Source organism: Coturnix japonica, chromosome 2 (genome assembly GCF_001577835.2).
Source record: "Coturnix japonica isolate 7356 chromosome 2, Coturnix japonica 2.1, whole genome shotgun sequence".
Lineage (NCBI taxonomy): Eukaryota > Metazoa > Chordata > Aves > Galliformes > Phasianidae > Coturnix > Coturnix japonica.
In genome coordinates, this window is record NC_029517.1 from 16,814,765 (window position 1) to 16,840,673 (window position 25,909).

Genomic DNA, 25,909 nt, shown 5'->3' on the forward strand with positions numbered 1-25,909 from the left:
GAATTATTACAAAAACCTCTGAAAAATCTCCAAGGAACACAAAGGCAAAGGCAGTTAGTTGCATTTAAAATAGGATCTTAGGTCAAAATTCATTCATATCCCCACAGCTTCAGAGCCTGCACATCTGGAAAGATACTTCCTTTTATGCTTTTTGCCTCAGGTGAAAATGGTCCCAAATTGTACTGTTAGTTTAGACTCCTTAAAACTCACTACTTGCAGACAACTGCCACTGAAGAATTTCATTCTCTTTTTAAGCCTTGCATAAGTAATTTTGGCAACAATATTTCTGTCTCATTGGGACAAGATGCTTGCAATATCTGACACCTTGCATTGGGAAGAATTTTACAGAATTCTCAGCTATGGCCACATCATATTGCCTCTGTTCCCCAGACAGAGCTGAGGTACATTTCTAACACTGAAAGAAATTTGGATCAAAATATTAATAACAAAGGTAAGAAAAATACAAGATAGCATGCATACAAAAACTTGTGGCAGGGGTGGCAACCCTTTTGTCCACAGAAAACTAGGTGCAGACAGACAAAAGGCATCACAAGATGCCTTATAAGATTTTGCCTTATGCTTTGCCTTTTGATTTAATAAATGTTCCCTAGATGTTAATTGTTTTTATTGCCAAAGTTCACTCAAAAATGCAAAAGGAAAAAGACACATAAAGAAAAAGAAGGCAAGAAGTAAAAGCTAAAAAAGAAGCTGCTATCTGGTGTGCAACTTGGACAAAATTAGAGGAAATCCATCTGACAGCTGGCAATGACTTTACCTCTGTTTGTATTCTGCTTTTAGAAATAGTCTGCATTCACTTGAACTTTGATTGGAACTCCCTTGCTTAAAAATCTGATAATTAATTCCTTCTGTCTCTATGCTGCCAGAGAAGATTCCAACCTAAAAAGTGAAACGTGTGTTGAATAGGAGGATAACTGATCTGAAAGTAATGTCTCTTATTTTATTATGTTGATGGATATTGGTTGAATGGCAGTAGAGGCTGAATCTTCCCACCAATGTTCCATTGAGTTTTGTTGCCCTGTAACAGATGAAAGCAGAGGGGCATTCTGACAAAATGGCATCTAGCATGGAAGTGCAGATGAAGAAAGCTTTCCCATTGAATTCCACCATGGAGAACAAATTGCTCCTGTTGACATTCATCAGCATTTAGTGAACATTCATGGAGACCAAACAGTGGGTGTGAGTGCAGTGAAATGGTGGACAGTGTGTTTCAGCAGAGTCAACAGCAATGTGAAAGACAAGACATGTTTCAGATGGCCATGCAGATTTTTAAGACCAGGTCATGCTGGCTCTTATTCATGTGTTCATCTCTGGTGAAAATGAATAGCCAATGGTGGTGACTATGTTGAAGTCATTTTTAGTTTTCAGCTAAGAATTTGATCTATTAAATAATATTATTGTGCTCTCTTGTAGTACCTGCTGTAGTTTCCACAGAAATAGGAGGCATTACTTTTGGAGCAACCTTCATTCAAAAACAAACAAACAAAACAAAACAAACAAACAAACAAACAAAAAAAAACAACAACCAGGAAAACTTAGTATTTTGGTTTGAATATTTTTCCTACTTAGGAAAACAGGGTACACTTTCTAGAAAAGTATTCAGTTGTTTAGATCGTATTCTCTTAAAATGGCACACCTTCAAGGACAAATTGAATAGTATTTGCTAGTGAGACTTTTCTAGCCCTTTTTACAGATAGTTATTTTCATTCCAGTGAGGAATGAACTCAATGGCTGAGAATAAAACCACTAGAGAAAACACTTCTTTCAGACTTCAGGTGTAAAAAAAATCGGAGATCAATGTTACTCTATTCTAAGACAATACTTTCTCTTGAAATAAATGACCTTTTCCTTGACTTCTGTGCATTGCTTAATTTAATCAACTAGCGCATTCAGGATTTCATTCAGTACTACTCAGAGGTGTCGCAAAGGGGTTGCACTTATCAATACAAAGTTAAACAGTGCAGTCCATGCATGGTATATTAAAAGAAAATTTCTGCTAAGGAAAGAGACTAGATGGCAAAAATGAGGGGCATCACAAATGGAATTCAGGTTGAACTATACAGAAACCTGAGTAAAGTGGTTAGTGAATATTGGGTGATAACTGAGAGAACACGAGAGAAACAGACTAAAATTGTGTGATACAGGATCAAATGATTATACTTTTCTTTGTTCAGTAAGCAGTCTTGACTATAAACCAAATTAACTCAAAATTCCAAAAACAGCCTTTAAACCAAAACCCACAGAATATGACTGAAAATGAGAATTACAGAATCTTGGCAACGTACTACAATCTTGGCTAAAAAAGTAAATTACACTAATGAATGGATGCTATTACATAGGGATTACTCTATCAATAATTTAATTATAAATAGTTTCTTTAAAAATATAAACAAATGGTGAAGGTTCTCTATTTGACTAAGCTTTATTCAAATTAGTGATGGCAGATAAACTGATGCATAGCTTTCATTTGGCGAGAAAGACTTGACACAGGACTACAAGGTACTAAAAACTTTTAGACAACTGTGTATTTTACTTCTCCCTGTGCTCTTTTTTTTTTTTTTTTTTTTTCTTTTAAAAATAGGAGAGTTAAGTGTGCTTATTTTTTTTTTTCAAGAAGCTTGGTAAAAGCCACTTTAGTTTTGACTTTAGATATGACTAATATCGCCTCAAGACAAAATTTAGTGGCATGGGTTTTATTTTATGGATACCGTTCCCCAGTGGTTAAAGGTTACATTTAGCCTAGAATACAGATTAATAATTCATTTTGACTTCTGTCACTATTACTGCATCTCAGCAACATATGTGTTATAACACAGTTTTAAAGATGAATCATCCTGTTCAAGTTTGCATCTGAGTTCAATTAATACTACTGTCACTAAGAATGAATGTCTCTATCTTTCCATATCTTTCTCATACAGACGTTTTCACAAGGAATCCCTAGATATAATCCCTAGTGTGCCCCAGTGGCGCAGTGGTAGGAATGCCGCTTTGCAACACCGGGGCTCGGGTTCGAATCCCCCTGTGGCAAAAGTGGTAGAAGTGCCGCTCTGCTACACGGGAGGCTCGAATTCTGGGGGTTGGACTCGATGATCTCTAAAGTCCCTTCCAATCCACACGAGACTATGATACTATGATATGATGATATGATATGTCCCTAATGACACTTTCAGTGCTTTTGGAATTTTACATTAGAAAGTCTCCCAGCTCTTAAAAGCGAGGAACTACTGCAGGTGAGTATTATGATCAACCATTGCCTTCTTTCATGTTTAGCAAATCCATATTTATAAGATAGAGAAATAATATTGTTGAAAAGAAAAAAAAGTAAATTAAGTATTCGCCAGAGTGGCTTTTTTCCTTTCTTTCTTTCTTCTTTCTTTCTTTCTTTCTTCTTTCTTTCTTCTTTCTTTCTTTCTTTTCCTTTCCTTTTTTGCTTTCTTTTATTCTTTCTTTCCTTTTTCTTCTCTCTTCTTTCTTCTCTCTTCTTTCTTTTTCGTTTTTCTTTCTTTCTTTCTTTCTTCTCTTTCTTTCTTATCTCTTTTTCTTCCTCTTTCTTCTCTTTCTTCTTTCTTTTCTTCCTTCTTTCCTTTCTTACTTTTTCTCTTTCTTTCTCTTCTTCCTTTCTTCTTTCTTCTTCTTTCTTCCTTCTTCTTTCTTTCCTTTCTTTTCCTTTCTTCCTTTCTTTCCTTTCTTTTCTTCTTTTTTTCTTTCTTTCTTTCCTCTCCTTTGATCTCCTCTTTACTCTTTCTTTCTTTCTTTCTTTCTTTCTTTCTTTCTTTCTTTCTTTCTTTCTTTCTTTCTTTCTTTCTTTCTTTCAATTCCTATGGAATTTTCTTTTCTCATATTTTCATGTACAGAAGAATTGAACTATTGAAGAACTGATCTGCAATCTCAATGTCTGTACCTAAGGTAGCTGTCTATCTTTGAGGGAGAGAAATAGTAATTTGCCTAATTATAAAGGAAATGTCTCAAATAGGTCAGATGAATCATCATCTGTTTCTTTCTATTCTAATAAAAAGAGCAAAAGGAGATGATATTAGACTTAGATGTTAAAATCATGTGAAAAGAGTCCTCACACTCTGATAACAAGTGTTTAAAAAATGCCTACAAATGAACGTACGGAGCTGCTAATAGCCTTTCAAATGCATACTCAAGTTCAGTCAACCCCTTCTGAGAATGAAGTACATCTATTTTCATCATTTTTCCAAAAGAAAATAATAGAAAAACTCTATGTTCCAAAAGAAAATGTGAATGCACATAGAAGCTAATAAAAATATACTGAGGAAAAGGAAATATATGAAAGAGAGGTGACTATCTGAGATGTAACTTTTGTGAATGACCCTTGTAGAAATTAAACAAGTGAAAGCAATTACACTTACAGTAGAAGCAAAGTGACAAACATACTAGGTATGAAATAGCAGCACCTTATCTTATACTAGCAATTGAAGAATATTTTCTGTTCTGAAGACCCCAAATAGTGATACAGTCTGTTACTTTTGTCTTACCTCTATGAAGAAGAGACTGGCTGCTGATGTTGGATGATGGTACATATAGACAGTCACGAGGATTGCTGCAGCCACAATGAGGACCAGGACTAGAATGCCGATGATTAAACCAGCATGAAGTGTTCCACCTTTTTTCTCTGCGGCACTGTCATCTGTGGAAGCTGCATGAATGACATACTTATTAGTGCAGTAACTTGTGTGTTATCCATTCCATTTCACATCTGGTACATGAACATGAACATTTGCTTTTTCATTATTATGTCTTGGTTTCCAGACCCCAAGATGGAAAAAAGATGCTGTGTCTCTTTCCCACAATCATGTAATCTTAATGAACAGACGTTTCCAAACATTTTACTAATTTTGATTCAGTAAACAAAATTAATATACTTTCATTTGAACAAAATCTGGACATTCAGAAGGTCCCAATTACCCTCATAAGGAATTCTGCTTTCATTTTCTCATAAAGCCATTGCAGTTGCCCTACAGACAAGTACCAATTGAATACATTTTGAACGTTGCATTTTATTCTGGTTTTTAAAGCTTCAAGTTGAGAGATGCCACAAATCTTTATGAGGTCTAGATAATAAACATTCTGAAAGCCTGATTCATTAGGTTAGAGAGGGGTTTTGAATGAACCCATGCAACAGAATCAAACTGCAAAAACTGTAACAGAAGGATGTTAAATAACCCTGCAACATTTTAACTGTGGTCTGAATGGAACACACATCCAAGACCACTCATGTATTAAACCTGATTCTGGGACATTTTTCATGCTATGCCCCTTCCAGCAGAAAACAGTGTTGGCTCTATCACAAAAGCAACTTGTCAACTCTGCCTTCAAATAAGTGACTGTAAATCTTTTAATAGGACTATAGCCTCTATGAAAAAGTCTCTCAATGAATTAGGCAATATCCACTTACATTTGGATATGATTTCTACTTTGGGCACACCAGAGCCCAAATATTCCCACTGCTTTCTGCTTTTCTGCCAATTCTAGAATCACCTCCATGATTTACTCCATACAAAACTTGTCTCTGGTCTCACTTATACTCATTTCTTTTTCATGTTTGTTTGCCAAGCTGACTATAGTGAAAGTGTTTGATTTCTACAGTCATCCTTTTGGTTGTACCATTTCCCTGAACTATTTGTTTGGTTGTTTCAGTTGTCACAGGTTGTTAGGTTGTCACAGTCTGTGAGGTCAGTGTCCATCTACATTTGATTTACTCGAAGATAACAGCATTTGAATTATGAGTATTGCTTCAAATAATTACAATGCTAACACAATTAGTATCAACCATACTACTTGTGCACGGTCTTCCATTGTTCATAAGATGGTGAACAAAAAACTCCAAACTAATATTAAAAAAAATGAACTGGAAAATAATAAAACAATCTACTGATACTAAGACAGCATTAAATGCCTCATATGAGGGGCAGTAAAAGAAAATAGAAATAATTAACCAGACTGAGGTTAACCATAACAGCTTATGCATCCCATAGAAGACCGACATGGCTGGTTCCACAAAGGACTGCATGGTACCATTACAGCAATAGGGAAAAAAAGTAAAATGAAGATGCATTATCTTAGCCAGGAGCTGTTTCTATTACATGGAAGTAATGGTGAGAAGAACTCATTCCTGTAAATTTCCCTGTGTCAGCCCTATTTGATTTTTTTTTTTTAATTATTATTATTATTATTATTTTTTTAATAGAATAGACAGTGAGAATTTCCAGCCCATTCTTTGATACTGTAGTAAAGTAAGGGATATAATGCCTGAATGGACTGTAGATCTTTGAGCATTTCCAAATGCATTCCTAGTCAAATGGTACTTGAAACAATTCATGGTGGTAGCCTTCATGGAGGAAGACAGAAGAAAGGTGATCCTGAAAAAAGACAGTTTTGACTTTCAAATAGCAGAGTTCTTTACTCAGCGTTGACATTAATAATTTACTAAATAGCTACTCAGTTTCAGCTGAGTACAGCTGATGTTTAAAACTAGAATTAATTTGTACACTGTAACTATAATTATTACTTGCATGTATGTTTCAATGGCAAAGCAAACACACGTTAAGCAACTGAAAGGCCATCAGGAAAGGCCTGCTTTATTGTATATACTTTGGGTTGGGCTATTAATTCCCAGTGATGAGAAACAACTTGTTGCATGAATCATTCCACAGAGAAGTAACAACTTCCCATAAGGAGTGGGTGATTCCTACCTTGTCTTTCTCATAACTGTCTTTCTGACAACTTCATACTCTTTCACTCAATTATTCAATGCCACATTGGTGAATCATAAATGACAAAATTTCCAGGCCAATTTACACAAAATGAATAATCTGTATTGTTACTATGTTATGGTTGAAAGCAGAAAATCTTATTCTGCATATTAAGAAATTCTATATTTCAGCAAAGGTACTGACCACTTTATAAAGGCCATCTGTTTTGATTTGATATTTTCTCAGTGTTTATCACCCAGATTTGCAAATAAGAATGCTGTCACTTTGCAGTAAAACAGGTGACAATAGGCTGCCTAGTCTAGGGTGGAGTACTGTGTGGACATCACTGAAGCTATTAGAATGGCAAATGTGAAAACAAATGAAATACATTCTTAAATAACAACAAGTGTAAGTTACTTGTAGTTTACATAATTGAAATTCAGTTCATTGACCCCAGGGCTATAATACTCATGAGAAATTGATTTCACTGTCTTTGCACAGAGACAATAAACAATGTTGTCAACTTTGAGAATACCCTCTGCTTAAAAACTGACAGATCTTTTAAAAAGCTACCAAGGGAAATAGATGGGGAAACAAACAAACAAACAAACAAAAAAAAAAGCTCACAATTTTTTTCATGTGCAGAAGTATTACTAAGCTTTTCACAGCCCATCTGCTGTTCCAAGCAAGGTTAAACCCATAGGAGGATATTTGTCTTTCGAATAATTTTTCTCCAAAACAGCTTTCTCAGTGGAACTTTCCCCAAGTTTACATTTTCCTGTGCTTAGGGTAACAGTTGTTACATACGATATATTCTATTTAGAACTCCTTTCCAAATTCTTTCATGTATAAATCTTTTAAGCAGAAAGAACATGTTAACATCTGCATGTTTACTCTGCTTCTCACTAGGTTCTGAGTAGCAGTACAGAAAGAGTAAATTTTTTTTTTTCCCAAGACACACAATACAAACATGAAATAACCGTTCTCCTGTTGGATTGTTGTCTAAAAAGAAAGTGAAAACAATAGGAGCGTTCTGATTATTTGCATTGCAAACACACTGGGACTATCTTTTTTGCTTTAATATTACTGTGTTATGCCTCTACTTACAGTTGAGTTAGATTCTTCTACTGCAGGAAAAGCAAAACCTGAAGAAATTATCATATGCAAATGTTTTGTCCTGTTTCATGGTCACTGTGGTGTTGACTTTGCCATGAACAAAGTTGTGTACAAACTGGGACAGTTAGAGCATTTGTACACATGTCACAGATACATTCTCACCACTGTTTATCTCAGTATTGTATAATACCAGTTGAGCTCAACAAAAATAATGAAATACAGTATGTTCTGTTATTTAAGCCCAAGGTTCATACGAGGTTGCCACTGTAACATTTTTATATATAAGTAAAAGAACAAAACCTGTGATACATACATATATGTCTGCAATGATATGGGATGGAAAAATAATAACTTACCAATGATTTACATCTTTGACTGTGAGAGCAGAGATATGAAAATTTTTTATTGGAAATGGAAGGAAACTATGTGAAGGTCTATTGCTTTCTGACTGGAATCTTTCCTTTAGACATCGATTCAAGGGCAAACGATGGATGAAAGAATAAAAATGAATTTTGTTCTGTACCATGAACTTGGAAAATAAAGTTTCACCTTTTTCTTCCATGTTGTTCCTTTTCACTCCTGTGTTTTGATCAGAAGGCAAAAAGCTCCAACCAAATTGCTTAGATGCACATACACCTTTTAAGGGTTATCATGTTTATTTGACCCTCATGACTGACATAGCTATATCAGCAAAGTCAGGGATATAAATATCCTAAGCAGCAGCGATCAGCTGAAAGACAGTAATTCAGCCCTGTTTCACCATGAAGAAAACTGAGATTTACTCCTCTCTTTTACCAGATGTATGAATTTTCGTGGTAAATCCTTGAATCTGTCACAAAGCGATAAATAATGGACACTGATGTATTACTGCATGAACATTTACTGTTATGCCATGTGCCAGAATTGGACAAATTCTAAACCTTCACTAAAAAAGATGATATTTTTGCTGCCAGGTCAGATGAATATGAAAATATCACATAGGTATGTGAATATATATGCAACCCTATGAGCAGCATCTATGGCATGAACTTAGTCTTGTGAAATAGATTTGGATACTTACCAGCCCAGGAAAATCATTCCAACAGATGAAACAGTGCCAGAGTGGAAAAGCCTGCTGGTTCAAGTATAACCACATCTATAGTATTTATGCACTCTTATGCGTAATACTCATAAGTGTGCAGTACATAGATTAGATAGATTAGATTAAACATAACATTAGAGAAGCTCCATAAGTGTTTTTTTTGTTTTTTTTTTTAATTTTTTTTAAATTTTTTGTTTTAATTTTTTCTTTTAAATTGTTTAGTTGTTGACTTTGGAACTCCCTTGCATTCTGCAATTTACATGTTTAGTAATTAACATTTTGTTTCTGACTGTGGTTTTGAAACTGTAGCATGCCCACATTAAAAAAAAAAAAACTGCTACAAACATATATAGACTAGAGTAGATTTATGCTATGCTATTAATGCTAATACAAAAGTAGTTTCCCATAAATACTAGCTTAGGAACATCAGGCATGCTCATATATAACATTAATAATCCTTACCACATGTAATATTAAAGCTTAGAGTAATAGGCTATATTTCTATAGAGCTCACAAACAAATTGCCAATACCTGGTGAGAGAATCTAAAATTAGGTGGAATTAAGAACAATTAAACAGTTAAAGGGTACACTTCTAATTGAAATGTTTCATTTGATTCACAGTAATTATCTTGAATTGGAACTAAGTGAAAACTCTCATGTCACTGAAATGTGAAAGGGAAGCTTTTTGTAGAAATACTTCAAGAGATTCCAACTGCAATATTGTTATTGGATCACAGAAACTTGTTGATCCTTAAAGAATGCATCACGTAGGTTACTTAAAGCTTGTGAAAACACACTGCTACTATTTATTTTATTTTATTTATTTATTTTTTAAAATATTGTTCATAGGGATCCCATTCTCCATTAGACACTTGTAAGTTTTCTAATTCACTCAACATAAGGTATCTCAGTCTGGAGTCCTGAGCTATGAGTAAAAGTGTGATATATTGAAGGCTGATTTTTTTATCAGTCCATTTATACTTAGTTGGCTGCTGGATTTTTGCTAGTTATTAACTTCTGCTGGTTACATGCATTTTATATATAAACAATGAAGCATCTACTGCTTAGGATTGACGCCATCTTATATATCGCAAAACGGCGAATATATACTTGGCCTTTTAGAAGTAATCTGAGTTAGGAATAAAGCAATTTACACCCCTTCTCCAATTTCTGTTTCAGGGTAATAAAACTGTCTATCACTGTCAGTACTGGAATACCTTGACTTCAAGAAAATATATCAGTACGGATTTTGTTGAACTTGGCAAGTCAAAACCTTCTCTCCACTACCCACTTCCCTGCTATCTGCCTGATATACCACTGTAACTAGGTTACATTCAGCCATCCTTACACTCACAAGCGCTCTTTTTTCATAGCTGGCATTGGATCATTTTATGTGTGAATTCCTCTCATTGAGGAACTTCAGGATGTGTGATAGATGTTTTTGCATAAGAAAGCCATACAAGCCAAAAAGGCAACACTTCCTCTGCATGTGTTTGCTCACCTCTTTGGGCTGAAACTCTCTTGCTTCTTACTTGGTCCACAGCTAACTCACATCTGCAGATTCAGGTTCACTTTACTAGATCTCCATCCTGATTGGTACATAATGTCTAGACTGGAAGCTGTATTGCTTTGCTCTGTTCGCCTGACAGAGTTTGTGCTCATATATCAAGAGGAAGGACATAATATTCAAGACAGCCAAGCTCACAGGGATACAACCTATTTGAGCTCAGCAGAGACAGTGAATTTTTTAACCCTGTTTTGGAACCCCACTTACATTGGGAATGTGAGCCTATGTGAGGACTGCTCATTTTATGGAGCAGGTATATGGTTTTCCAAAGCTAAGCTTTCTTTTCCCTATACATAAAGCAGATTCCTGAACAGAAGATTAATGATCTATCCAGAGTAATTGTGGGAGAGAAGAATTAAATTTATAGTGGGAAGAATTCTCTGGAAGCTCAGAGGAATCTCCAAAAACTGTTCTCTACTTTTCCTAGGAAAAGCATGCTCTGGACTTCTCAGTTCCTTCATGATAATGGAATATGATTTTCTTGCTTTTGTGAGCTCATTTCCTTAGCATTTGTTAACATTTTGAAGTTAATCCACTGCAAATACTTTTCTTAGTATCAGAATGATTTATAAAGTCCTGATTCAGCTAATGCTGTGAGGAATGAAAGGTGGTCTTTCATGAAGTTGTCATGATATCATGAAGTGTAACCCACAAATCCTGAATCCAAAATCTGTCCAATTGCTATCAATTTTCTATAGGACTCCAGGCAACTCAATAAGTCTCTCCAAGATTGATTGCTTAGTTCACCAAGCAAGTGGATGTGAATGCACTAACACCAAACTAACTTCTCTGTTTATAGAATGCCAGCAATAGCTGTGTTAGCTAAGGATTTACATTCTTCTGCCCTAAAATATCTCACATATTCCTGCAACCATTATCATTCACTGATGTTCAGTTTAGTCTGAGTAGTTTGAAGCAATTATGCTGTTAAAACACTATGTAATATCAGCTGTCACAGAGCTCAATATTTTACCATGGTATTTGGCCTGGCAATGCAGCTGAATTCCTAATTCCAAGAGAGCAAAAATTTACCAGGTTACACAAATGATATGAGTAGGTACCCTATATCAGTTTACATTTTACACAGAAAACAAAAGACAAAATAAACCAGTATAAGAAGTCAGAATTAAATGTAAGTTGATGTCTACATACAGTTCTGTTTTAGCTAACCTGTTTAAATGTCATGCTTCTTTAAGCCAATGTACTGGATAATGCCTAATGTGATGTAAAATGTCCTTTTGTGCTAGAGGCAGAAAGTGACATTGCCTTTTTAGAAGATACATTCTATTAGCGCTACTTTGGAAAACTTCTGTTTTTATTTGTTTGACTTTCTGCAGAGTTATTTTAGTTTTGTTTTTTTTTTTAACATACTCTATATTACTACAATAAGATGATGACAGCAAAACTGAGATACAGTGAAGATGCAAGAAATTCTGGAAAAGACACAAATATCCTGTTTTGGGGAACATTTAAATATAATCCAAAGTGCCAAATAAACAAACACAAATGAACACAATCTGTCAGTGTTCCCAGGTTAAATGTCCTAAAATTAAAGATTATTAGTTGGCAGTTCTATTCTTCAACCAGGAAAGATAAGTTCAGCATTTTCTATTTGTTATTGCTTTAGAAAATACCAGTGTTGCACACTGGCTGTTGTGTATAATATGTATCTAGTGAACAATGAAGATGGAGTATTTATATCAGAGGTTGCTGCTTTTCCAAAGACCCGGGGGCTGTTTGCTTACATGGTATCATACTGAACTGGATCATTTAGAAATATAACACATTATTATATCTTTAGGTTAGATAATTATTATCAAGTATGAAATAATGTTAGTTGAACATCAGTTAGCTGGAGGTTAGTGTAAAAAAACAGGACTAAATCTTATCCACAATTTCTTGAGAATTACCATGGTAGAAAGACTGAAACTTTAAAGGGAAATTAAAGACACAAATCTAGCACTGGATAAGTTCATCACTGTGTTTAAGATATGTGAAAGTACTTTATCAAGACTCAAACATTTGGGATTGTATTTTGATCATTTCCTATCCTGTTTCCCAGTGTTTGTAACTAAAATCATGTACTTTATAGTGCTAATGTTAATCTTGGACAGCACTAAAGTTCACATCCAGGCCATATTTGAAAAGGTACACTACATAGAGCAAGCAAGAAATAGACATTTCCTTTCTCTAAATATGCTGAAATAGACAAACAGCTTTATTCCTCAGGTAGATGTCTTTTTGCATAGTTTTGCCTTTTTTTTTTTTTTTTGCAACAGTAATTTTGTAATACATTTTGATGAATGAGAAAAAGTAGCAGATTTCCAGGCACTTACTGTTCAACACACACATTTTTCTTCTGAGTTATAAAGCTGAAGGATTGAGAAGGACTCATAACAATCAAATTATCACAACAAGGTGTCTAAAAAGGTCAAATGAAATGTCTAGATGTGCTGGCCAATCATCTAAATCACCCACCAAAGAGTTCTCATCAAGAAAATACTGTATTACTGTTTTGCCACAGTCAATTGCTCACAATTTTCATGAAAAATTAGGCTTTTAAATTGTTTAGTCTCCTGGGCTGTGTTATAAGAAAAATGAAATAATAACTGCAATTGCAATTAATAACAAAAGCATACATGTGTTCTGCTACATATATATCTTAAATTTAAGAAATACTTTTCTTCTTATTTTAAAGAGAAATAAAATCAAATAAATATCACAATGACAAGCCAACTATATTTTGAATTGGTTTAGACATGTATCTATTAGGCATCTACCAAGTGTCTATGAAGAAAGAGGCCACACAGAAAAAACAGAAACAAGCAAGTCTGAAAAGTCTGTTAAAACATGCCTGAAATGACTGTGGGTGAATTACAGCATTAACTTGCAAACTGATTTATCATACAATTAAAAAGTCCACACACTTTGACCTAAACCTGAGCCTTAACTTTAGCTGCTGTTTTATAACAGCTGCTTTCCAAAGTTCCAGGTAGAGATGAGATGCAGAATTTCTTTACAGTCCTCCTGTACCCAACAAGGTATTGACAGCTACCATCCAAGGACACATCAAGCTATAGGCCATTATCGATCCAATACAGCTTTGGTTTTCCACTATAGAAGGCTCCCTTTCATTAAAGTTTTAAAGGATCTAGTTAGAGAAAACAAAAAACCCTGTATTTTTGACCTGAAAGAATTTACTCTTTATGAAAAGCTGACAAATCACAGAGAGCTAAAAAACATGCCTACAGCAGCAGAGGTTTTATCTGAGCCTAATCTAGGGGTCACTGGAAAATTCAATACACAGTTGAAGAATCATCAGAAAGTACTTCCCAGATTAAAATCTACACCAGGAATGAAAAATCCTGGTGTGCTGTTTTGCTTCTTGTTTGAAGTCAGTTTGTTTTTACTGTTATTATTATTATTATTATTTTATTTCAAAAATGAAAGAAAAAAGCTTAATGGAAATGAATAATAACATCAGTTGTTGGCTTGTTCTAAAATGCAGCAGCTTTCTGCAAGTAAACAGACTTTCTGTATTTAAGAAGAGTGATATCACAGATCCTAGGAAATCACTTTCCCAAATAGACCACAGCCATTCATCACTTTAGTATTCATCATTTAGTTCACTTTCACGGGGTTTTTCTTTTCAGATCTTGGACAAAGAGTAGAGAAGTATAAAACAAACAAACAACAACAACAACAACAAAACCACAACATTTTTTTAAGGCACAACTTTTGAATTATTTCTTCTATAACAGCATACTATTTTGTGCTGTTGATGAGGTGCTTGAGGTGAAGAGCTGACTGGTCCCAAGCTAGCTGCCTGCTTCAGGGTGACTTCTTGCAGGCAGAGCATGGGTCTAGATCACCTAGGAAGACAGCTTATGTACAGACAGAGGGGAAATGTGTGAGCAAAGTGCTGACTGAATCACCTTTTTTATTGATCTCTAAAAGCACTGAGGTGCTTTTCACAACAAAATAAAATGCCATTGGATTTCAAGAAGAATCAGATAAAGAAAGATTCAGGGATATTCCCATAGACAAAATGCCTAATGGTACTGCCCTGAGTTTATAGATGACCTTATTCCAAGGCATTATTTCTGTGTCAAATCCATGTCAAACAGCCTCCTGTGCCTCAGAAGAAAGGCAACCACTGCCAGTAAACTTTCCCTTTATGCCAGTGGAAATATAAATCGTTTTAGTTTGCTTGGCAAATCAACCTCTGCTTTGACTGACTGTTCCAAATCCTGCAGAAATCAACCCAAATCTTTCCATTCTCATCATCAAGTGAATACAGACCCAGCCTACATCTAATGACCCAACCCTCTTCTAATGAATAGCAAAATGTCATCAGCCAAAAAGGGAGAAGGAATAAACCTCAGTTATCGGTTCTTGAACCAACAAATAAGTTGACAAGAGTAGTCCTCCACAGAGTCTGATTTAAAAGAGACTTCTATTAGGGAGTCAAAGTGGTCATATTAACTCACAGAGGGGAATGTGCACGGAGGAATGCAAGATCTCTGCTCATACAGACATACAGATATAAAGTAGATGTTTTTATCAATAAAATGTCACATAATAACTCACTACTGTGAATTAATTAGTAATACTGAATCCGATAAAGATTGCTTCAAAAGTACTGCCTCCTATTTTATTATACTGGCCTACAGCATCATGTGTGGATGCTGGTGCTATGGCAGAAGTTGAACCTTCCCATGAATGTTCCATTACATTTTGTTGCCATGTGGCAGATGGCAGCAGAGTGGCAGTCTGACAGAATGACATCTAACATTGAAGTAAAAGTGTGGAATAGAATAAAAAAAATGCACCAAAAAATTTTAGCCATTGACATTTGTCTGTGCTTACTGAATGTTCATGGAGACCAAAAAGTGAATGTGAGCACAGTGAGGCAGTGAGTGGTGCGTTTCAGCAGTGGTGACAGTGACAGTGGCTCACCTTCGCTGGTGCAGATTTTGACAAGTGTGGTATTCAGGCTTTTGTTGGTGGATGGTGAAAATGCACAGTTAATGGTGGTGTCTGTGTTGAAAAATATTGTTTTGTAGCTGAGGATTTGCTCTATCAAGACGTGCTATCTGCTCTTTCTCTTTGTTGTAGTTCCCATGGAAATAAATAGGAGGCATTACTTTCAGAGTGACCCATAGTCACTCACAGTGATATATTATTTAGAATTAGCACCATGTCCTCTGTTAAGACAGCTAAACAGTGCTGTATTATTATAATATAGAACTACAGTTAATAACTGTATTAATTCAGTTAAACTTTGTCTTTAGTATGTTTTTTGAAGCTAATTAAACCTATTGTTTTCTTAAAGTCTTACAAATAAAACTGTAAATATTTAATTTACTAAGCAGTTGCTAAGCTTATTCACCCTTCTGCTCTTCTGCAGAAGTGTGAAAGCCTGAAGTCCCTTGGGAATCTAGTAGAAGCTATTTCTTCATCCTGATTTTGATTAATGAAGTTCAGTGGGGTGTAATTTGACAAGCCACTGACATTATTCACACAAAAAAAATCATCTCTTACCTCCATTATCTTTTAGGTGCAGTGCTATCTTGGTATCATCTATAAAGGAAATCAAAGTTAGTTGTAAGAAAACATATTTTTCTAGATCATGAGTTGTCTTAGGAATTATTTTCTTTCTAACGCTGTACAACTCCCACAATTAAAAATGTTTTGGTACTTAATTCAATGAGAATTAGATCATGATGTTCTTACACTGAGCAAGGTTTTACTTCATATGAGTTTGATACAGTGTAAAGTAGGATTCAAAATGCTGCTAAGGGCACTACAGTCCACACCATATCACTTAACAATAATTCCTCTTTGTTACACATTCATTTTGAGCATTCTATCATAGTAAGGACTGCAGGAACCACTACAAGACAATAAAATAAAGCAGTGTACAATTTCTTCTAAGAATTATAGAAAAGCCTATCAGTTTTAAATGCTATTTATTTACATATTCTTTTTCTCATAAGAAAATATTAGCAGGTGTGCATATTGTACATGGCAGTCCAAATCTTGCACTGACAGTTTTTAAACTTCTCTTGTTGCAAGCAAAACCAAGTCTTAGCAGTAGATTCTCAACTTATAATTTCTACAGTTTAAAATGTCTTGTCATGAGCCATTCTGCACACTCCTGGTATTTTCCAATATTTTAACATATAATTCCAATAGACATCTCTCACCTGCTTTATTCTACTTTATAGATACCATGTGATTAATATGGGTTAACTTTTCTATTCAGCTGAATTTTCCTCAGAAGCAGGAAGGCAGGATATCTCATCCACAGAAAGGGAAGATTTAAGCAGCAGTGAAACAAGGATGAGAACTGACACACCATCACTTACCCATCTAATTCTGCTCAGAAGCTATAGAAACAGTGAGCACTACAGGAAAATATCACCGACAACTAACCGAAAAAACTAAACCAGAAACATTCAAAGAGGTAGCTAATTTGGGTTATCTCCAGTTTTCACCCAAATACAATACTCAAAGGGATCCAAAAATCATTAACTTTCAGCTGGATGTTTCATCAGTAATTTTAACAGGATCTTATCCATTTCAGCAGGTTTGGCAATGTGGCCTGATAGTTAAAGGGACACAAAAAACTCTTTGTAACCACAAGTTCTAGGGAAGTCTGCTCTCCTGGCACTTCCTCCCTCCATCTTCCAGCTTTAATTGCCTTCAAGCTTACTTTGCAATAGAAAGATTAAATAAAAAGGTAACATCAAATACTACTTTGACTAATTTCCCACTCTTTCCATTGCCCCCAGAAGAAAAGGACAACATGAACAGAGAGGAAATATATCTTTTTTAGACTTGTAAAAGACATTTTTGCACTATAGGCTAAATTAGTCTATATAATTCACCTTCTGTGGGTAGGCTGGTTGGCAGCTGGGAGCTGGTGAATCCTCTGGTGGTTGTTAAAACTCTGAATTTTGTTGTGGTTGGTTGAAGAGTGGTGGTAGAGTACAGCGGTGTTTCAGTTGTGTCTACATTCTTCTCACAGATCTTATCTTTTGACTGTTGGGAAAAAAAACAACAAAACAAACACTGGGAAAGTACCGGCAATAAGATATTTATTTTGAAAATCTTGAAAATGAACTGCTCAGGTGCAGGAGCACCCTGAGTGCCTCTTTTAGTGTAGGTCAGTTCACCACTACCAGCATCAGGTATCTTTTTCTTTCATTCCTACTTCATGAAAAGAAATTAAAATATACAGTTTTTGGTACTTCTATTATTAATTTAAAGTGTTTTTACTTTATGTCCACTTTATAAAGATATACAATGTGTCTTTCGCTTTGAAGCCCTTCTTTCTAGTCTGATAATGAAAAGCATCGTAAGCATATCTAATGGGCTGAAGACTACTCACATACCTCCTCAGGACAGCCACTGTCTACCCAGTCTTGTCGGTGACGGTCAAATCCACTGGAGCATCTTTAAACAATGAAATAGATATAAGTAAGTTGTCCAGATGGAAATAGGAGGAAAACAAAAACATGAAAGGACAGGAGAGGAAGAGAAGAGAATGATGGAAGGAATACTTATTTTTAAATCCATATGACTTACGTTGTATTATTTCTATTCAAGAGGCTGTTTCTCGCAATAGGAGCTAATCATTTCATCCATTTCACTCAGTGGCATTTTAGTGAGATATTTATTATTATACATCTTTTATTTACATTTTTTAAATAGGAATGTGTCCCTTATACAAGATAATTACACTTAGGGCTACACGGAGCCATATGATTTTTAAGTCTGATGACAGCCATATGGATGTAAATAGGGTTAATTATTTTTGTCCAGGAAAATGTGGTCCTACAGAGGATGTAATGAAACAGTCACTTCTTTGATTGGGCAAGGTCATCTGAAACATCAAGATACACATATGAGCATGAGATCAGTGTTCATGGCTTTAGATAACGGCTCCACTGAACAGTCCTTATGACAATTTGAGAATACTACATATCTGCTTCTACCTTCTCAATAGCTATAGAAAATTTGGATGCATACATATTTCTTATCATATCAGGTGAGGTTAATAACTTGTTTTCAGTGCTCTTTCTTATTTGCAATATGTGACGGAGAAATTTCAAGGCAGCTTATAATGTTTTAATATAATGATTCCAGTGGCAAAGCACATCTTGCAAGCTTGATACAGTAACTTATTCTGCTAGAGAACTAAACCATAATATCTTGCTTTGAAAGTGATTCTCCTCCAGTTAGGGTTTTTAAACATTTTTGCATGTCCAGATGATGTCATTTGGCACCAATGGTCATAACTTACCTGGTTGGTAATGAGACTAAGCAAGCAAACAAGGCAACTACTACAGCTACTTGTATTTTTGTGGTAATTTTTCATTCTCAATAACATGCCAAGATATGCCAAATGCTTATACATGTCAGATAAATACAGGAAACATGGTCTATTTTGGAAGAATGGAGAACTGGAATTATTTTTATAGAAATACAGGGGATAAAATAATTGTAACAAATCCCCTGGTATTACAAAATTCTTTGTATAATTATTCCAAGCAAAATCTACATCTTTCACAAAATATTTTGGGAAAACGTTGTCTCTCTCTAGATATATTTGCATTGACTTTCCTTCTTCCTTTTGCAATGGTAATAAAGAAACACACTCTATCCTAACAGATGTCATTAATCACTCAATTCATAGCAACTGACTTTTCCAAAAACCTGTTGCAGTGAAAAAAAGTATCCCTCTCAAACAGAAAAGTATCACAGAGAAGTAAATAGATTTCAGATTTGTCAGAAATACTGACAAACATGAAGAATTTTTTCCTTTTCCTTGCTGTCCATGTCCAGTTCTGGGCTCCCCAGTTCAAGAAAAAGAAACTACTGCAGAGTCCTGTGGAGGGCTACAAAGATGAACACTAGCAAACCCACTGTATCTCTTTCATACCATTCTGTCTAAAATCTAATGAGTTTTCCTGTTATGAACTTCTGAAAATGAAGTCCAATGTTTAGATAAAATATTGAGCTACTTCACAAATTCCTACAACAGTGGCAAGTACATATCCATGCTAACTCAGACCCCTCATACTTACATCTAGTAGGGATTAATGAACCTTTATCTTAGACCTAATCTTGCATTTAAATGGTGTCAAACAAAAGTTTCAAAGATTAAATGAAAAAAAAAAACCACAAAAACCTTATCACAAATGCAATCATACACAGTTCTGATTTTCTTCTAACAAATGGTTGAAATATGGTGGCAAATAACATTGCAGGAATTGATTTTTTAGAATGGCTCATTCAAACATGTAAATCAGATATTTTTCAGATGAATTTATCTCATAGAAAAATACATCAAAATCTGCAGACTGTTTATTTAACATTTTCTATTGATGCAGTAATGAGTCCAAACAGGAACTAAATGTGCTTACTTTCAAGTAAACTTCATCAACTTCTTTTGAGGCATATGTCACTGATACTTCAGACGTAGTGGCTACCATCATTGTTGTGTCACTGGGTTATAAATCGGAAAACTGTCATTTCAATCCACCGCTTGCTGTATTGAATGCATTTTTAAGATCTTCACTTAGTAGCATGTGGATAATTCCCTGTTGCCATTAGAACATTGCAACGGATTTGATTAGCTATGCTATTTATGCCATCTGTCAACATGGCCATTTTACAACAACTTCATTTTAAAGTGATGACCCAAATCTGCTTTTAGCAAAGCAATAACAAATATATTCTGTAAAATGAGAAGAGGGACATTCATAAAACATAAAGAATTCCAGGATTTCTGAGGAAGCTGGGAGTACTGGTCCAGGGAGCAAATGAAGAATTAAAGTCTTTGCATGTATAACAATAATGATTTTGTATAACTAATGCAGCTGAGTCTTGGTAACAGAAAAGATATCAGAATCCTTCCATTGGACTGTATATAGCTAGAAAAGATATGGAGATGTCATTAGAACTACCAGATGCTATGTATCTCTATTTGGCAAAGAATATTTAAATGACAAGAAGTGCTCATTAAGTGCATGAGCCAAAATTCTATGCTTTTTTTTCTTTTCAGGGAGTTCAGTGAGAATTAATAGTAATAACAAATCATATGCCCTTTACACAGAAGACTCATCAAGGTTTAACTTGTAAAAGCTAGAAACATAATGGAAAATTACTGGGATGGACACAGTCTGAATGGAAAAATCTTTTCACTAGGTTGAGTCAGTACTAAAACAACCAATACCATGTTAAAAAGTACATGTGACTTTTAACAACATACATACAATGGATTTCTGGGAACTAAAAAGCATTCCAGAGATTTGAAATGTTTTCTTAAATACAATGTAATTATTCAGGTGAGTTAAAATACTTACTGACTCTTCTAAATAAAAAGTTAATCTAGAAAACAAAGTGGAAAATTGAACAGATAGAAGTCTTTTCTGCTTTTAACCAGAAAAGAAGTCACATAATCTAATGAAGAGCTGATAACACTAGCTGGGCTTTTGAGTTAATTAAGAGAATAATTAAAATATTGTAAAGTAGAACTTCACAAGTTGAGGAGCTGAGGATACTTCCATTCTGAATGATTCTGATGATGAGATATGAAGTAAAACTTAAATGCTAAAGATCTTGGTTCAAGTAAAAAATAATCAGCATTTTTTGGGAAAGAAAACACATCAGACATTGTTTGCTCTCAGTCTGCACTTGTCTCTGTTTCCTGCAAAACACTCCATTTTGGTACCTCTATGCTCAGAATATCACGTTCTCATCACATAATCTGCCTGGGAAAATATTGTACTTTCCTTCCTTGGTTACTTTCCAGCTTCTCTTGGAAGATACAAAATTTTATCAAATGAAGTGTGACTGTGAGTGAATGAAGTATGATTGTATGTTTCACTAAAAGTACTGCCTCCTATTTATTTCTAAAGAAAATAGAACATATACAAGAAGCAGAGTAACACTATTTGATAGACCAAGTTCTCATCTACTGTACACTATTTTTTTCAACATACAAAACATATATTATCAGTATTAGCAAATTCATGCTGATGAGCCAATAAAGACACTCTTCATTTCATTGTGTGAGAGCAGTGTGTGGCTGTCTGGAATGTGTCTTGGTTTTCACACTGCAGACAGCACTGCTGAAATGCACTACCCATCATCTCACTGTACTCACATCCACTGTTTGGTCGCCATAGATGTTCAGCAAGCACCAATGAATGTCAATAGGTGCCATTTTTCTGCATGGAGAAATTCACCCCTTTGATTCATATGCACTTCCATGTCAGACACCACTTTGTCAGATCTTCCCTCTGCTGTCATCTGTCATATGGCAACAAAATGTAATGGAATATTGGTGGGAAGGTTGCACTTCTACTGCCATACCACCACCATCTGCATCTGACATCACAGGCCAACAAAATAGGAGGCATTATGTTCAGAGCAGGCCTTGTATGTGGTTTATTAAAAAATATTTGCACTTAACTAGCTCAATACAAGCAATCATATACCTAAATTTAAGCATATATATATATATATATATATATATATATGCATATATATATATATATATTATCCTGTCATAAAACATCTTGCTTAATTAAAATTTATTTTGGAATAGGATAATTTTTTGAATAGTTTAGAGGACTAGTTCCTACTCCGTTGTTACAAATTCTTCTCTTGAGCAGCTAAGGCAACACGCTTAATAAGAGGATTTTAAATATACAGCAAAATAGTCTGTACTGTATTAACACTTCTGAAAAAAAAAATTACTAAATTAGAGTGAATATTTGTATATTCAGATGCATGCCTGTAATATTTAATTCCATCATCGTATCACTGTTTCATATCACAAAATTTACAACATGCAGGTGATGACAAAGACAATCAAAGAGATTAGTGACACAAATCCCAGAAGGCAATCTGCAACCTGATAATTGTTCCACAATTTCATAGGAGAGGAACTAAAATAAAACAAGTTACACTCTGCAATATCGTGTAAACAAAGTGCAAAGTTTTTAAACAGTATTTTTTTTCATCTGTAAAGAAGCTGTCTTATACAGTGAAAGAGATTGTACAAGTGAGACAATATTAATAACTGACATAACGTGGATAGTCATTAAGAAATAAGGACTCTCACTGAGAATTCTTGCTGCTGCAAGAGTCTAAGAATGGAAGTCGGCTAAAAGAGGTAAGTTGTATTTTCAATTTAAATAGAAAGAAATAATCCTAGTTTAAATGGGAATTGTCAGTGTTCTGATTAAAGAAGAATAGGAGGTTGTTTTTTTTTTTTTCTGTAATATTGATGTCACAGCAACAAAGGAAACATGCTGAAAAGCAGATAAGGAATAAAAAAGAAGTTTTTAATAAAGGTCTGCTTTGAATAGCTAGAAGGAAAAGGAGACTGTAAAATGGACCTGGATTCAAATTTATGAGATTACGGTGTCAGATTTTCCAACAAAATAAGCAGAAAATAATAACCTCTAAACATGTTCTCTGGGAAGGAGCTGTACTGAAATCTATTTCTGATAAGCACTATACTTGTTCTAAAGCACTATTGGGTATATTTTACACTCTGGATATTGACTAGCCCAATTAACCTCTCTTTCTTACACTCACATGTTTTTGGTTTTTTTTTGGTTTTTTTTTTTTCTGAACTATTTCTGTCTTTGACTATTAGAAATGATCTCTTTCTTTAACTGTAGAATGCTCTTATGTGTGTGGGTCTTTTTTTCCCCCTCAAATTACGTTACATTTCATTCTTGTTAAATAGATCTTAAAAATGGCTTGTTGCATTTTGAAAACTACTTTATATGTTTTACACAGACATCCTCCAGAGGTACTTTTACTCATCTTTTTAAAATAAAACCATGAAGATCACCTTTGGGGAAAATATCTCCTTTTCCACTTTAGAGATGAAGAAATAGAACATAGGACAGATTCAGCTGAGGTAACAGAACCAAGCTCAGAGTTTCTGAAATCCAGATGAGCATACAAAAAGCCACCAGTGCTATGCTTCCTATAGTACTCCCAGATATATCAGATTGGAAAGGATATTTCAGAACCCCATGTCTGAGGTTGCATACACTAAGGCACCAACCTCATTCATATGTTGGACAAACTCCATTCATATTCATATACTTTTCCTGGTATTTTGCTCCTTTATAAAGCACACTGGGATAATATTAGAAGTAGTAGAGATCTTCTGACAGGCTGAAAGCAGCCTGGTGCTGCTGGTACATCTGTCTGCATTTCTGTTATTACACCTGAACTCACAGTGTTTGAGTAATACTTTACATAGCTACTTCAGCACCAGTGGGCATCAGCACCTAAGCTATTAGCAAGAGAAGTGCAGAGAGATTATGGTTTAGCCAGAGTATGCTACTGCTCCTGTAATATTTCATTTACAAATTGAAAAGGAGTAAGAAGTCAAAGGAAGCAGGAGCAATGACATCAGAAAAAAGTGACAAACTGAATGCTTAAGACAGGATTTAAAGTGTTCATAATGTGTGCAAACAAAACAAGAAAGCACAAAGAAAATACACAATTTTGTAATTATATTCATAGTACTGCATTTGTGGAGGATGATATTTAGTCATGTATGAATCTCAATGAAAATTTAGTTCACCTTGTTGCACACTAACTTTCCATAAAATCATGTTAAGATCTCTATGTTTCACAGTGGTACTTTTAAATTAAAGACTTTGGTATCAGTGAGAAGCTTACACTGTCTTAAAAATAGAATTGCCATTCCACTTAAGACATCTTGTGAGGCTACTTTCTTCCTTTTTGAAACAATACCATCACTGGGCTCACTTAGTTTGAGAATTAATTCACTTTCTTTTCTTGCTTTGCTCAGGCTTGCCATGCATAAAAAATTCTCAATTATTGAATGCTAATTTCCTAACAGATTCTTGTAGTTCATGTGTTCAAATTAGCTTGTCAAATCAAGAAAGAACAGCTTGGAAAAGATTTGAAGAAATTGGGTGTGGAACAATTTTCTGCTCAATAAAGTATAGATCTATTTCTCATTCATATTTCTATCAGTGTGGACAAATCTACATGTTCATTCATTTGTTGCACTTGATAAAAGTGGCCTATTGCTGTCTCTTCAACAGAAGTATGCAGTACTTTAAGCCGAGTAGACTGGCAGACTGACAGAATTTCTACTCAGATATTCGATATGATTGTTCTGTAATCAGGAAAGTAACAGCATACAAGTTAGAAAAATAGTACTGACATTACTCCCAATTTATCACAGGCTAGATTTGATCCAATTCAACAATCTGCTTATTAAGACCCAGGTGTTAAGACTGATATATTTTCTAATAAAGCCACTTCAGCATAGAGAACTGATGTTGGTGGAATGCAAATTCTAGAGACAGTCAGTCTGGGCACATTTCCTGCTTTTGCCCAAAGCAGGAGCATAATCAGCAAATTCATGAATTATGCCCATTGATAGAATGGAATTTGTTTTTCAGAATACACTATATTTTAAATCTCTAGGCCTTCTAAAGCATTTAAAATGAGATTTTCCTTGTCATTTGTATATGAATCTATTACACTGATTGGATTATATATGCTCCCTCTGGTGGTTTACTTAATCCATACAAATGTCTCTCTCTCTTTTTTTTTTTCTTCTTGGTAATTCAATGGCTAAGATACTGAGGCTGATGTCGTAATAAGAGTACACTACTGTCAGCTAAATGGCATTGCAATAAAAACAGCTTGAACATAAAGAAGAATGTTTTCTCCTCATCTTTGAATTTTAAGTTGAAATATGGAATATCCCTGATGCAAAAAAAAAAAAAAAAAAAAAAAAAGAAAAAGAAAAAAAAGAAAAAAAAGAAAAAGAAAAAAAAGAAAAAAAAAGAAAAACAAAAAAGAAAAAAAACCCACAGAATAACCAAGGACAATTGTACATGCATGCCCCAAACATTTAATGACAGCATTTAATGAAAACTGAGCTCTACAAATGGTAGGTAATGAATGTTAGGATGGGAGTAAACAGATGTTCAAACTGAGGCAAAACCTCTTTCCTAGAACAGTACAAACTGTTTTGCTGCCTTGCAGTGCAATGCCCAGGTTGTTCCTTCATCCATCAATTCCACAATAAAACTTCATTGAATAACAACATATAGAATATTTGAAGAGTCTACAGAGAAGATTTAAGTTAAAAACTCATAGATATTTATTTTATTTATTGTTTTGGTAAAATAACCTAAGGTGATTTTATTAATCTTCACTGCACAATAAAGCTAATCAATCTGTAATTTCAGTTGATGATTATTTTTGAACCTGATCTTGTCCACTGCCTTTCTTTGCTCTGTAATGAAATCTATGACCTTGGCTGAAGTATTAGCTATAGAATAAAAATGAGATGGCAGACACATAACGGTCAGCTA

General features: G+C 34.7%; 1 protein-coding gene across 2 annotated transcripts in view; it reads right to left on the reverse strand.

Moving 5' to 3' along the window:
- Nucleotides 1-25,909, reverse strand: part of PLXDC2 (plexin domain containing 2) — a 225,109-nt gene that overhangs the window by 7,296 nt on the left and 191,904 nt on the right. For both annotated transcript variants that reach the window (XM_032443073.1, XM_032443074.1), the window contains exons 10-13: nucleotides 17,903-17,963; nucleotides 17,396-17,549; nucleotides 16,047-16,085; nucleotides 4,521-4,681 (exon numbers count right to left, since the gene is read on the reverse strand). In XM_032443073.1, coding sequence (XP_032298964.1) covers nucleotides 4,521-4,681; nucleotides 16,047-16,085; nucleotides 17,396-17,549; nucleotides 17,903-17,963 — 415 coding nt within the window. The remainder of the gene's footprint in view (nucleotides 1-4,520; nucleotides 4,682-16,046; nucleotides 16,086-17,395; nucleotides 17,550-17,902; nucleotides 17,964-25,909) is intronic.